The sequence below is a fragment of the Myxine glutinosa genome, chromosome 12 (genome assembly GCF_964187855.1).
Source record: "Myxine glutinosa chromosome 12, kmMyxGlut1.1, whole genome shotgun sequence".
Classification (NCBI taxonomy): domain Eukaryota; kingdom Metazoa; phylum Chordata; class Myxini; order Myxiniformes; family Myxinidae; genus Myxine; species Myxine glutinosa.
The window spans coordinates 53315230-53330566 of record NC_136272.1 but is presented as its reverse complement, the minus strand read 5'-3'; the positions used below and the strand labels follow the sequence as shown (position 1 = coordinate 53330566).

The 15337-nt window shown below is 42.1% G+C and overlaps 1 protein-coding gene across 9 annotated transcripts in view; it reads left to right on the top strand.

Moving 5' to 3' along the window:
• LOC137418586 (uncharacterized) overlaps window positions 1-15337 on the top strand; it is a 156580-nt gene that overhangs the window by 7113 nt on the left and 134130 nt on the right. For 5 of the 9 annotated variants that reach the window (XR_013621104.1, XR_013621102.1, XR_013621103.1 and 2 more), the window contains exons 2-3: window positions 1045-1114; window positions 2541-2605. The exons of 1 other annotated variant lie outside the window; for it this stretch is intronic. Coding sequence is in view for 2 of the 8 variants with exons in the window: in XM_078766817.1 (XP_078622943.1) it covers window positions 8184-8333; window positions 12115-12993 (1029 nt within the window). In the remaining 6 variants the exon portion in view is untranslated. Of the gene's footprint in view, window positions 1-1044; window positions 1115-2540; window positions 2606-8072; window positions 8334-12114; window positions 14227-15337 lie in introns of those variants that run through there. 3 more of the 9 variants (XM_078766817.1, XR_013621105.1, XM_078766818.1) reach the window with 3 other exon arrangements.

The window sequence follows — 15337 nt, the reverse complement described above, 5'->3', positions numbered from 1 at the left end:
CCTTTTGGTATAATCCTGCGGTAAATGTGCTTCCACCTTTTGGTGGAAACCTGGGTTAAATGTGCATCCATCTTTTGGTATAAGCCTGGGTTAAACGTGCATCCACCTTTTGGTGGAAACCTGGGTTAGACGTGCATCCACATTTTTGTCCAAATCTGGGTTAAATGTGCATCCACCTTTTGGTATAATCCTGGGTTAAATTTGCATCCACCTTTTGGTATAAACCTGGGTTTAAACGTGCATCCACCTTATGGTGGAAACCTGGGTTAAATGTGCATCCACCTTTTGGTATAAACCTGGGTTTAAACGTGCATCCACCTTATGGTGGAAACCTGGGTTAGACGTGCATCTACCTTTTGGTGGAAACCTGGGTTAGACGTGCATCTACCTTTTGGTGGAAACCTGGGTTAAACGTGCATCCACCTTTTGGTATAATCCTGGTTTAAATGTGCATCCACCTTTTGGTATAATCCTGGATTAAACGTGCATCCACCTTTTGGTATAATACTGGTTTAAATGTGCATCCACCTGTTGGTATAATCCTGGGTGAAACGTGCATCCACCTTTTGGTATAATCCTGGGTTAAACGTGCATCCACCTTTTGGTATAAACCTGGGTTAAACGTACATCTACCTTTTGGTGGAAACCTGGGTTAGACGTGCATCCACTTTTTGGTCCAAACTACCCAATGGGAAAAGGCAGGACTGGCAAGCAGGCCACCCAACAGGTCTATGGCAATAATTGCAGATGGAGACACCAAACTTTCACAGGGCTTTGTAGAAAACCAGTTGGTATTTCCACTTGTAAAACAAACTTCCTGTCCTTTGATCCCACCTTGGTCATGCCCTGCCAGCTCATCAATATCTGACTCCTTCCCATTTATGGGTCCACTTAAGGCAGATCCCACACTCCGTAGCCCTATTTATATGGACTACATAATGTAGAAGAAAGAATACTTCAAAACAAATCATTACATTGGAATCGTATAGCACTTTGTCTGCTTAAGAAACCACATTCATTTGTGTTCTTGCATCATGTTTGCAGAAATATCGACAATACTTGGCAGGAATCCTGGCTCCTCCATATGGAGCGATGGAGATGATACCGAACAGGAGTAAGGAGACCCTTTTTAATCTTTCACGTTCAATTCCTACAGCTCTACATGATAATTTGTTGTAATATATTTCGGAACTTATAAAAGACGTTTGTCGTGATGCTTCTCTTCTATGAGCTAATGATTATGTACACTCTAGAATTTTTTTTCTTCAAGTATTCCCACAACACAACAACAACAACATGCATTTTAAGGCCATGTTCCCTGCTAGAGCGGAAGTATTCCCACAAGGCGATGTAATATACACAACATGTCGTCGCACACCACTCCTGTCCTAACACTTCCTTTTTTGAGTTTTTAGCTGCGACGAGCATCTCTATGAGAGGACCGCGTTGTTGTTCTTGTTGTTGGGGTGCCTTTTTGAAAAGCGCATGCGCATACACTCGGACTTCCCCTACCGACCAAGCCCGTTTCAAATTATCCCTCTGCCACCCAGAATTAACATTAATAAATAACATTAATGAATTAAGATTAACATTAACAGAAATAACATTCACGTCCATACATTATATGTAATCAGTTGATGAAGCATGATGCGTCGCAAAACAAAGGACAAGACCAGAACTGAAAGACAAAAAGACGCTGGTGCATGCGTATAATTTAATGACTGGTCGAATTTGGTAGCGCATATTGCAACGGATATCCTCATGATTCTACACGTCGCAGCTGGTGATCACACTGTGGTCATTTTTCTCTTGTTTTTTAAAAGTATTTCCGCAAGGTGATGTAATGCACACACAGTGTCACTGCACACCACACCACTCATGCACTAACACTTTCTTTTTTGAGATTTTTTTTTTTGGTATTCCCGCAAGGTGATGTAATATATACACCATGTTGTCGCACACCATTCATGCACTAACACTTCGTTTTTGAGTTTTTTTTTTAGTATTCTCTCAAGGTGATGTAATATATACACCATGTCGTCGCACACCACTCATGCACTAAAACATCCTTTTTTGAGTTTGTTTTTTTCATATTCCTGCAAAGTGATGTAATATACACACCATGTCGTCACACACCACTCATGCACTAACACCTCCTTTTTTTCATAGCAACATAGCACAAGCAATATGTTATCAAGTGATTTCTCCATTCAAATTCCCTTGTTTGTGATTATCTCATGGCAACGTCCTTTGTAAAAACAAACTTAAATCCGTTTCTTTCACAATTTGCTAGCTACATTTTAATTTGCATTCATTATTATTACATTAAGGAGTCCCTCTTTCTTGACCTTCTGACAATAAGAATCATCCTTTGTGCCAGTGACTGTTGTACACACCTGTCTTGTTGCACCATTCAGGGAGCTGCTGGTCTTCAAACAAAACTTTGAGCTCGTTGTAACGTTTGCTCGAGCTCAAAAAAGGAAAAAGGCTGATTGAATGTTCCAATATTAATTGATCGTTCATGTTTAATTCCTTTGTAGGACTTGTTGATAAAGACCAAATGAAAAGCAACGATCTACATGCATTACCCACACACTCTGGCAAGGTATGTTAGGTGTAAAGGCTGATTTATGCTTCTGCAAACATGCACGGGTGTCGCCCGCAGACGTCCGCATGGGTGTTTGCCAACTTACTTGCATGTAACGTTAACGCGTGCAGTACGGGGCAGTGTCACATTTACTAAAACTAAAGAATGTACAGAAAATGGAGAAGCACCCAGAAATGGAAACCCGTTTCCACCTCCAGTAAAAGTGTAAACATTCTGTTTGAATGTTTTGGTTCTTTGTTTTAGTTCCGGATTTGGGTCTGGGCCCAACCCTCAATGCTACCAGATATACTTCCCTGCTCAACCAATCAGCGTTTGTTTGACGCACATGACCACAGCTACGTGCGACGCATTGTTGAGATTTTGGAGGGGTGCGCATCGACCCCTCGGCGAGCCTATGCGGGCTACGGTTACCCATAAACCCCTTCTCTGCATAGCTATGCAGAGACGCTTACGTGCATCTTCGTAGAAGCATAACTCCGGCTTATGTGATCATTGTCTCAATAAACCAACAAAAAAAAGATAATTCATTCAGAAATACGGATTGATTAATTCCTTCGGAATTAAAGATCGATTAATTTTCTCAGAAATACAGATTGATCAATTCGCTCAGAAATAGAGAGAGATTCATTACCCCAGAATTAGAGATAGATTAATTACCCCAGAATTAGAGATAGATTAATTACCCCAGAATTAGAGATAGATTCATTACCCCAGAATTAGAGATAGATTAAATCCCACATAATTGGAGAAAGATTAATTACTGTACCCCAGAATTGGAGATAGATTAAATCCCCCATAATTAGAGATGGATTAATTCCCCCACAATTAGAGATAGATTAAATCCCCCATAATTAGAGATAGATTAAATCCCCCAGAATTAGAGATAGATTAAATCCCCCAGAATTAGAGATAGATTAAATCCCCCAGAATTAGAGATAGATTAAATCCCCCAGAATTAGAGAAAGATTAAATCCCACATAATTAGAGAAAGATTAATTACCCCAGAATTAGAGATAGATTAAATCCCCCAGAATTAGAGATAGATTAAATCCCCCAGAATTAGAGATAGATTTAATCTCCCAGAATTAGAGATAGATTAAATCCCCCAGAATTAGAAATTGATTCATTCCCCTGTAATTAGAGATAGATTAAATCCCCCAGAATTAGAGATCGATTAAATCCCCCAGAATTAGAGATAGATTAAATCTCCCAGAATTAGAGATAGATTAAATCCCCCAGAATTAGAGAAAGATTAAATCCCACATAATTAGAGAAAGATGAATTACCCCAGAATTAGAGATAGATGAAATCCCCCAGAATTAGAGATAGATTAAATCCCCCAGAATTAGAGAGATTAAATCCCACATAATTAGAGAAAGATGAATTACCCCAGAATTAGAGATAGATTAATTACCCCAGAATTAGAGATAGATTAAATCCCACATAATTGGAGAAAGATGAATTTCCCCAGAATTAGAGATAGATTAAATCTCCCAGAATTAGAGATAGATTAAATCCCACATAATTAGAGAAAGATTAAATCTCCCAGAATTAGAGATAGATTAAATCCCTCATAATTAGAGAAAGATGAATTACCCCAGAATTAGAGAAAGATTAATTACCCCAGAATTAGAGATAGATTAAATCTCCCAGAATTAGAGATAGATTAAATCCCCCAGAATTAAATCCCCCAGATTAAATCCCCCAGAATTAGAGATAGATTAAGTGCCCCAGAATAAATCCCCCAGAATTAATTCCCCCACAATTAGAGATAGATTAAATCCCCCAGAATTAAAGAAAGATTAAATACCCCAGAATTAGAGAAAGACTAAATCCCCCAGAATTAGAGAAAGATTCAATCCCCCCAGAATTAGAGAAAGATTAAATTCCCCAGAAGGAGAGATAGATTAAATCACCCAGAATTAGAGAAAGATTAAATCCCCCAGAATTAGAGATAGATTAAATCCCCCAGAATTAAATCCCCCAGATTAAATCCCCCAGAATTAGACATAGATTAAATCTCCCAGAATTAGAGTTAGATTAAATCCCCCAGAATTAGAGAAAGATTAAATCCCACATAATTAGAGAAAGATTAATTACCCCAGAATTAGAGATAGATTAAATCTCCCAGAATTAGAGATATATTAAATCCCCCAGAATTAAATCCCCCAGATTAAATCCCCCAGAATTAGAGATAGATTAAATCCCCCAGAATTAAATCCCCCAGAATTAAAGAAAGATTAAATCCCCCAGAATTAGAGAAAGACTAAAGCCCCCAGAATTAGAGAAAGATTCAATCCCCCCAGAATTAGAGAAAGATTAAATTCCCCAGAAGTAGAGATAGATTAAATCCCCTAGAATTACAGATAGATGAATTCCCCCACAATTAGAGATAGATTAAATCCCCCAGAATTAGAGATAGATTCATTCCCCCGCAACTAGAGATAGATTAAATCCCCCAGAATTACAGATAGATTAAATCCCCCAGAATTAGAGACAGATTAAATCTCCCAGAATTAGAGATAGATTAAATCCCCCAGAATTAGAGAAAGATTAAATCCCACATAATTAGAGAAAGATTAATTACCCCAGAATTAGAGATAGATTAAATCCCCCAGAATTAGAGATAGATTAAATCCCCCAGAATTAGAGATAGATTAAATCCCCCAGAATTAGAGATAGATTAAATCCCCCAGAATTAGAGAAAGATTAAATCCCACATAATTAGAGAAAGATTAATTACCCCAGAATTAGAGATAGATTAAATCCCCCAGAATTAGAGATAGATTAAATCCCCCAGAATTAGAGATAGATTTAATCTCCCAGAATTAGAGATAGATTAAATCGCCCAGAATTAGAAATTGATTCATTCCCCTGTAATTAGAGATAGATTAAATCCCCCAGAATTAGAGATCGATTAAATCCCCCAGAATTAGAGATAGATTAAATCTCCCAGAATTAGAGATAGATTAAATCCCCCAGAATTAGAGAAAGATTAAATCCCACATAATTAGAGAAAGATGAATTACCCCAGAATTAGAGATAGATGAAATCCCCCAGAATTAGAGATAGATTAAATCCCCCAGAATTAGAGAGATTAAATCCCACATAATTAGAGAAAGATGAATTACCCCAGAATTAGAGATAGATTAATTACCCCAGAATTAGAGATAGATTAAATCCCACATAATTGGAGAAAGATGAATTTCCCCAGAATTAGAGATAGATTAAATCTCCCAGAATTAGAGATAGATTAAATCCCACATAATTAGAGAAAGATTAAATCTCCCAGAATTAGAGATAGATTAAATCCCTCATAATTAGAGAAAGATGAATTACCCCAGAATTAGAGAAAGATTAATTACCCCAGAATTAGAGATAGATTAAATCTCCCAGAATTAGAGATAGATTAAATCCCCCAGAATTAAATCCCCCAGATTAAATCCCCCAGAATTAGAGATAGATTAAGTGCCCCAGAATAAATCCCCCAGAATTAATTCCCCCACAATTAGAGATAGATTAAATCCCCCAGAATTAAAGAAAGATTAAATACCCCAGAATTAGAGAAAGACTAAATCCCCCAGAATTAGAGAAAGATTCAATCCCCCCAGAATTAGAGAAAGATTAAATTCCCCAGAAGGAGAGATAGATTAAATCACCCAGAATTAGAGAAAGATTAAATCCCCCAGAATTAGAGATAGATTAAATCCCCCAGAATTAAATCCCCCAGATTAAATCCCCCAGAATTAGACATAGATTAAATCTCCCAGAATTAGAGTTAGATTAAATCCCCCAGAATTAGAGAAAGATTAAATCCCACATAATTAGAGAAAGATTAATTACCCCAGAATTAGAGATAGATTAAATCTCCCAGAATTAGAGATATATTAAATCCCCCAGAATTAAATCCCCCAGATTAAATCCCCCAGAATTAGAGATAGATTAAATCCCCCAGAATTAATTCCCCCACAATTATAGATATATTAAATCCCCCAGAATTAAAGAAAGATTAAATCCCCCAGAATTAGAGAAAGACTAAAGCCCCCAGAATTAGAGAAAGATTCAATCCCCCCAGAATTAGAGAAAGATTAAATTCCCCAGAAGTAGAGATAGATGAAATCCCCCAGAATTAGAGAGACGAAATCCCCCAGAATTAGAGAAATATTAAATCCTCCAGAATTAGAGACAGATTAAATCCCCAGAATTAGTGAAAGATTAATTCCCCCACAATTAGACATAGATTAAATGCCCCCGAATTAGAGATAGATTCATTCCCCCACAATTAGAGATAGATTAAATCCCCCAAAATTAGAGATAGATTAAATCCCCCAAAATTAGAGATAGATTAAATCCTCCAGAATTAAATCCCCCAGATTAAATCCCCCAGAATTAGAGATAGATTAAATCCCCCAGAATTAATTCCCCCAAAATTAGAGATAGATTAATTCCCTCAGAATTAGAGACAGATTAAATCCCCTAGAATTAGAGAAAGATGAATTCCCCCACAATTAGAGATAGATTACATCCCCCAGAATTAGAGATAGATTCATTCCCCCGCAACTAGAGATAGATTAAATCCCCCAGAATTACAGATAGATTAAATCCCCCAGAATTAGAGACAGATTAAATCCCCCAGAATTAGAGATAGATTAAATCCCCCAGAATTAGAGAAAGATTAAATCCCACATAATTAGAGAAAGATTAAATCCCCCAGAATTAGAGATCGATTAAATCCCCCAGAATTAGAGATAGATTAAATTCCCCAGAATTAGAGATAGATTAAATCCCCCAGAATTAGAGATAGATTAAATCCCTCAGAATTAGAGATAGATTAAATCTCCCAGAATTAGAGATAGATTAAATCCCCCAGAATTAGAAATAGATTCATTCCCCTGCAATTAGAGAAAGATTAATTACCCCAGAATTAGAGATAGATTAAATCCTCCAGAATTAGAGATAGATTAAATCCCCCAGAATTGCAGATAGATTAAATCCCCCAGAATTAGAGAAAGATTAAATCCCACATAATTAGAGGTAGATTAAATACCCCAGAATTAGAGATCGATTAAATCCCCCAGAATTAGAGATAGATTAAATCTCCCAGAATTAGAGATATTTAGATCGGACGAACCGATCGAACCCATCTATGAGACTATGGACTCTCCCGACGCTCCCATCGCCGAAAGTCTACCGACCCTCCCCTCACCGAGTCTACCAGGGCCCGACGACTTGGCGTTACACCCTTCGTCACCCGACCCTGGTTGACACCGCTAGGGGCGCGACTATAAGACCCGCTGCTGCGGACGGTGCTCCGAGACTTCTCCTGTGACACGTTACATCTGGTAGACTCGCTAACGGTACGCCAGCATAGAATATTCAGCTTGCTTACATTGCTTACATTGAATGTTATGAATGGTCCCATGTGATGCCATATCTTATGCTTATTGCATTTCCTGCATTACAGGATGATGTCATGATCTAAATGGAATTAAACCAGAAGTTGGACTAAAGTTGTGTGGACCTGATTGGTTTTCCACAACACTCAGGTGGATCGACGACAACCGTTGACTACCTGATGGTGCGTAGGCGAGATATGGGGCACCTCCGGGACACAAAGGTGATCCCGGGGGAGGAGGCTGTTTCACAGCACCACTTGGTTGTCTGCGACATGAGGGTGAAAGGTGCGAGGAGAGCTCGGCGGGTGAAGTACCAACCGAGAATGAAGGTGTGGAGGTTGAAAGAGGTGCCAGTAAGGGAGGCATTAAAAGAGAGGCTGAGTAGGGTAGAGGCTGATGTGGTTGAGCTTGAAAGTGATTGGATGTCAATGAAAGATAGTCTGTTGGGAGCCGGTGGTGAGGTATGTGGATGGACAAAAGGACCACCGAGGCACTTGGGAACATGGTGGTGGGATGATGAAGTTGGAAAGAGGATTGACGAGAAGAGGAAGAAGTTCAAGGAGTGGCAGAAGGCGAAGGGTACGGGAGCAGAAAAAGCAGAGCATGAAAGTTATAAGGCAGTCAAGAAGGCTGCAAAGAAAGAGGTAGCAAAGGCTATAAGGCAGCCAAGAAGGCTGCAAAGAAAGAGGTAGCAAAGGCACAGGAGGCATGCAGGAAAATGTTCGGAGAACGCTTGGATTCGGAAGAGGGTCAGAGAGCGGTATTCAGGATTGCAAAGCAGATAGCGAAAGAGAGGTGTGATGTGATGGGGGTGAGTTGCTTGGGACAAATCGTTGTGGACCCAGATGGAATTAAAGGAAGACGGAAGAGATGTATGGAAATGCTGTTGAATGCAGAGAATGAATGGCATGGCAACATAGAGAGTAACCCAGTTTTAGGACCGGCAGAGAAGATAACTGAGAAGGAAGTTGAGGAAGCGATAAAAGCAATGAAGAGTAGAAAAGCAGGAGGGCTGACGGGAGTTGTGGGAGATGTGTTGAAGGCAGCAGGAAGTTGGGGTGTGAAGAGAATGACAGAGATCTGTAATCTGGTGGTGAAAGAAGGCCGCATTCCAGTGGATTGGGAACTGAGTACCCTCGTCCCTCTATACAAGGGGAAAGGTGACCCTCTGGAGTGTGGCTCGTACCGAGCGATAAAGTTATTGGAGCATGGAATGAAGGTATTGGAAAGGGTGTTGGAGAGGAGGATAAGGAAGAAAGTGCAGATCGACGAAATGCAGTTTTGGATTTATGCCAGGAAGAGGAACGACAGACGCGCTTTTTATTGTGAGGCAGTTGCAGGAGAAGTACATGGAGAAGAGGAAGAAGCTGTTTCTTGGGTTTGTTGATCTGGAGGAAGCATTCGATAGGGTTCCACACGAAGTATTGACACGGGCATTGAGGAAGTTAGGAGTGGAGGAATGGTTGATCAGAGTAGTGATGGCAATGTACAAAAGAGCGCGTACAGCTGTAAGGATGAAGGATGGGAACAGTGGTGAGTTTGAGGTGAAGGTGGGAGCGCATCAGGGGTCGGTACTAAGGTCACTACTATTTGTAGCTGTGATGGAGGTGCTGGCTCAGAACGTAAAGGAGGGTTTTTTTTGGGGGGGGTGGGGGTTTGTTTTTTTGTTTACAGAATCGAGGCTTGTGAAAGAGCTAACATTTATTTCACAAACAAATCTAACAAACAAAATATATAAAAAGAGGGAGCAGTAGACAAGATGGGGAGAGAAGGGGAAGCACACAAACACAACATTTGAGAGCAGGGACATCGGGAGATGTGTGGGAGGGAGAGGGCTTGGGGGGAGGAGGCGTGGGAAGGGGGGGGGGGGTGGGAGAAGTATAAAACACAAGTACACCAAGGACTTCCAGCACAGAAGTTGGTATTTCAAAAAAGTGGATTTGGGGTGAAATTAGCAGGGGTAGAAAAGATCAAGGTTTTGGATGGGGGAAGATAAGAGATGGTGGTGAACAGCTGTTTTAAAGACCTGGAGGGAGGAGTGGGATTGAAGAGAGTGAGGGAGTTTGTTCCAGAGGCAGGAGAAAAGAGGAATGAAGGAGTGAAGGTGAGCAGAGTCTTGATTTTGGCAGTTTAACCATAAGAGGGTTGCAGGCAGATCTTGTGCGACCTGCAGGAATATTTGGGGGACAGAGCCCAGAGACAGCTGGGAGGGCAAGGCCGGAGAGGAGTCGGTAGAAGACGGAAAGACCACCAACCTGCCGGCGGTGAGTGAGTGAATGGCCCTTGGAGTTAGCTTCATCGCGGGAGATTCCAATGATTCTGAACGCTTTGGTTTCAACCGCGTGAAGACGAGCTAGGTGTGAGGCAGGAGCACCAGCCCAGAGGGGAGTGTAGTATTCCATTGAGCTGCAGATGAAAGCCTTGTATGTGGTGAGGAGCTCAGGTGTGCCAAGGAAGGACTTCGCACGACGGAGGATGCCCAGTCGGCGGCTGGCTTTGGAGGCCAGATTTGAAATGTGGTTTTCCCAGGAAAGATCATGGCAGATAGTGAGACCCAAAAGCTTGAGTGACATAACGTCGTGGAGAAGTTTGTTGACAAAGTACATGGGAGGGTTGTCCGGACGGTCTTTTCGAAGAGACATAGTGATAGTGTGAGATTTTTCAGGATTGAAATGTTCCACTTGTTTGCCCAGTCTGTGATTTTGTCGAGGTCTGCAGAGAGTGAGGAGGCTGCTGCCTGCCTATCTGAAGGAATAGGTATGGAGTGGCAGAGAGTAGAGTCATCAGCAAAGAGATAGAGAGGATTTTCCAAGAGAGTCAGAGAGATCATTGATGAAGACCAGAAAACGCACAGGGCCCAGAACACTGCCTTGGGGAACTCCAGCCTGAACAGGAAGAGGAGATGAGATAAACCCATTCAGGGCCACACGTTGACTACGACTAGAGAGGAAGTCCGCCAGCCATGCGTGGAGATTTCCATGGATACCAAAGGAGGAGAGTTTGGTGAGCAGAGGGTGGTGCCAGACCGTGAGTCCCAGTGAGTCGCAGAAGTCCTTTGCTGAGGAGCCATGGCTTGTGATAGAGGTACCCACACCCAGCCAACTGGCATGGTGACAATTGAAATCACCACATATGAGGAAGAGAGAGTTGGGATGGGTAGATAGAAGTTGGTCCATATTATCAGACAGCGAGATGTATATGGAGTCATCACTGTTTGGTGGACGGCACAACACACATATGAACAAAAGGTGGGAGCGAAGGGGAAGCCGTAGCCAAAGGTATTCCTGGGGGTGAGGTGGAGAGAGGGCAGTGCAGGGCGAGTGAGGAAGAGTTTTTTTTATAAAGATAGCAACCCCACCTCCAGGACATGGCTCAGGTCTAACCTTCCTGGAGGTGCGAATAACCTGGGATAGATACCAAGGAATCAGAGACACCATGAGGTAGGAAAGTTTCTGTTAAGCAGATCACGTCTGGTTTGTCAGAAGCAACCTGTATGGAGAGATCAGTCAAGTTTGAGCGAAGGCCCCGGATGTTTGAGGTCCATACCGTTAATGAAGAGGAAGGGGGAGTGAAAACATTTTGCTACCTCGGAGACATGTTGAATGTAGAAGGTGGATCAGACTCAGCAACGGTTGCTAGAGTGAGATGTGCATGGAAGAAGTTTCGGGAACTGAGTGGCGTGCTGATGAGGAGGGTAGTGTCGTTGAAGCTGAAGGGAAAGGTGTATGCTGCATGTGTGATAAGTGTTATGATTTATGGGAGCGAGACATAGGTAATGAACGTAGAGCAGCAACGAAGGCTGGAAAGGGTGTAAATGGGAATGGTTCGGTGGATGTGCAGAGTATCGTTGAGAGAGAGGAAGACAAATGATGAATTGCGAAAGATGATGGGAATAGAGCCTGTGATTGATGCTGTGAAGAGAAACAGGTTGAGATGGTTTGGTCATGTGTTGAGGAAGGATGAAAGTGACTGGTTGAGAAGAGTGATGGAAATAAATGTAGAAGGAAGTAGAGGACTATTAATGGTCAGTGCCATGAAACTTTCCAAAGTGCATGTGTGAGACGCTTGGTCTCCTTCAAAATGATGGAGAATGGCATTTTGCATTGACAGATGCAGATTGCAGAAGCAATACAAATGTGCCCACAAATCAGGGAGCTCTTTGTGACCCTCCTACTCTACTCTTTTGAAACCCTGCTGACCCAGTTATGGTCTTCGACCATCACCATATGCACTGGTGGGATGACTTTCTTCCTCGGGTTCCTCAATAAGCAAGCTGATCATCAACTCCTGCGTGCAATGGTATCGCTGGACGTTGAGCATCGCCTTCAACACCACGACAGACAACTTTCTGAGTTTCATCTGCCAAATGTCACAAATGATTTGCGTGCAACAGTGCAAGCAATCAATGGAAATATTGCACAACCACAACTGCCAATGATTATTCAGGAGGAATTTGAACTTGCTTATGATTTTAAAACTTTGAGAAACATTGTAAACCAACGCTTGCATGGCCCAAATGCACTTCTACCCTCTCAACGTGAGGTATATGTATATGACACTGTTATAGTTGCTTTACAGAAAAAGGAACCATTGGCTATCTTCCTGGATGCAAGAGGTGGGACAGGTAAAACCTATACACTGAACACTCTGCTAGCTGCTGCACACACCCTGCACAGTGACAAAATGAATGTTTCTCTAGCTGTTGCCTCAAGTGGTATTGCGGCTACACTTCTGCTGGGTGGACGTACATTTCATTCCAGGTTCAAAGCCCCCATCATGGTCACTGACTCAACAACATTATCAATATCGATATCTCACCAAAGTGTTCTTGCTGACCTAATTCGTAGAGCAAACCTTATTGTATGGGACGAGGCTCCAATGAGTCACAGGCACCTACTTGAGGCACTTGACCACCGTACATTACGAGACATCACCAACCAAGACATACCTTTTGGGGGAAAAGTAATAGTTCTCTGCTGGACACTTTAGACAGGTGCTTCCTGTTATTAAACATGGATCACGTGCCCAGATTGTCAATGCCTCTCTGAAATATTCTCTGTGTTGTGGCAACATTTCAAGATATTCCACCTTACCGAGAATATGCGTGTGCTTATGAATGGACATTGGACATTATAAAAAATCGAGGGAGTTTGATCGTTGGCTACTACAACTTGGCAACGGACAGCTACCCTACAACAATGAGGCATGCATTGAAATACCAGAGGAAATGTGCATGCAAATTGACAGCACCTCACGTGAAACAATCAAGTAGATCCATGAGTGAAGTCATTGACTGGGTCTTTCCTGACTTTCACCGACACCACACAGATCATAAGTGGATGGCAGATCGTGCAATATTAGCACCAAATAACACATTGGTGGATACCATCAACGAGGTCATGTCAGATACATTTCCTGGAACACCAACACTTTGTCAAAGTGCAGACAAGACGGTAAATGATGATGATGATGACGATGCCACACGTTTGCCAACTGAATATCTCAATTCCCTTAACATTGCCGGAATGCCACCTCATCAACTCTCACTCAAGGATGGCATGCCGTTAATCTTGCTCCGCAACCTCAACGCGAAGCCAGGACTCTGCAATTAAATGGGACACGGTTAATCGTGAAAGAAGTTATCTGTGGCCGCCTCCTAAAGGCTATTATTGCTAATGGTGACAATGCAGGTCGCAGTGTGTTTATCCCTCGCATCACTCTTCAACCTACAGATGGGATTTTCCCATTCCATTGGCAACGACGTCAGTTCCCAGTGAGAATTGCCTTTGCCATGACCATAAACAAGAGTCAGGGGCAGAGTTTGTCTAGGGTGTGCTTGTGGCTAGAACAACCGGTCTTCACATATGGTCAACTGTATGTAGGATCATGACGCGTTGGCCACCCTGACAATATTCGTTTCGCTATCAAGCAGTTGCCTCACCTTCCAAGAACTGCGACATGTTGTTGTATTGTTTACAGTGAAGTGTTATCACTATCCTGAACTTAAATTGCTTATAAAGATGTAACATCACTGATATTACAAATAAATTTGAGCAGAAGAAATGTTTGCATTATCATTGGCTTAAATCATGACGACACAACAACTCATATAGTCATTATCCTAAGTTCAAACAAACTTGTGCCTCTGCAGCGATGTATAGTGAGGCAAGCACAGCATCCCGATCCACGCTATTCGATTTATGTCAACATATTTTATCTATCTTTTATATATATATATATATATATATATATATATATATATATATATATATATATATATATATATATATATATATATATATTGTTGTGGATATGAGAATGTTTTTTTTTATTTATTGTTGTGGTAAAATGTTGTTGTAAAAGGTTGTTGTAAAATATCACCCCTCCTCCCTCCGTTTGTGGTTGTATAAAGGTCAAAGGGCGTTCCCGTAGTTAGTCCATAAAACATACATGCAGGACACGATATATCTTTTTTGACAGTTATATCCTTATTATGTGTATTAGTGTAAGGCTGTGTCTTCCATTAATTGAAATACTCCATTGCACCAGTGAAAGAGAATAGATCCCCTTTCCTTCCCATCCCCAAAATCTCCCTTTCCTTCCCATCCCCAAAACCTCCATTTCCATATTACATCCCCTCTCGTCACTGCTGAGCCCTCGATTCCCAATCACCTCCCCTCCAATAACCGCCATTGACCATGTGCTTTGAGTCGGAGAAGAAAGGCGTGTCTCCACCTCGTCAGAGGGGAGGAGGGGCGCGCCCGCCCGTCGTCATCCAGGGCGGAGCCCGAGGGTCGCGCGACCAACCAGGGCCGAGGTGAGCACCCCGATGGGCGTGTCCAAAACGCCGGCGGCGTAATCGCTGGAGGCGCTATAAAAGGCGCAAACGGAAGTGGTCACAGTGAGTTGGTCGGAGATGCACTTTGAGTTGGTCACAAGGAGTTGGTCTGAGTCGGTTGCCAGAGGAGGGTCAGTGGTTGCGTTGGTTGCGGTGGTAAGGAGTCGGTGGTCAGTTGGTTGCGGTGAGGAGTCGGTGGTGAGGAGTGAGAGAAACAAGAAAGAGTTGAGGGTTTGGACCAGACGAGTGGGACAAGGCCTGGCAAAGCACGCGACGTAAACAGCAGCCAAAACAGCAGCGTGGGGCCTGGCCTGAACGGCGGCTGCTAAACGCGCCGGTTGTGCTGCGGGACCCCCTTGGACCTCCCTCTCCCTCCAGCCATCCACATCCTGCCATTACTGCAATTCCCCGCTTGAGTCAGTGTCTTTTGTTTGTTCTGTCCTGGGTTAATTAAGCTGTATAAGTTAATAATTGCACTGTGTCTCTAATCCTTCT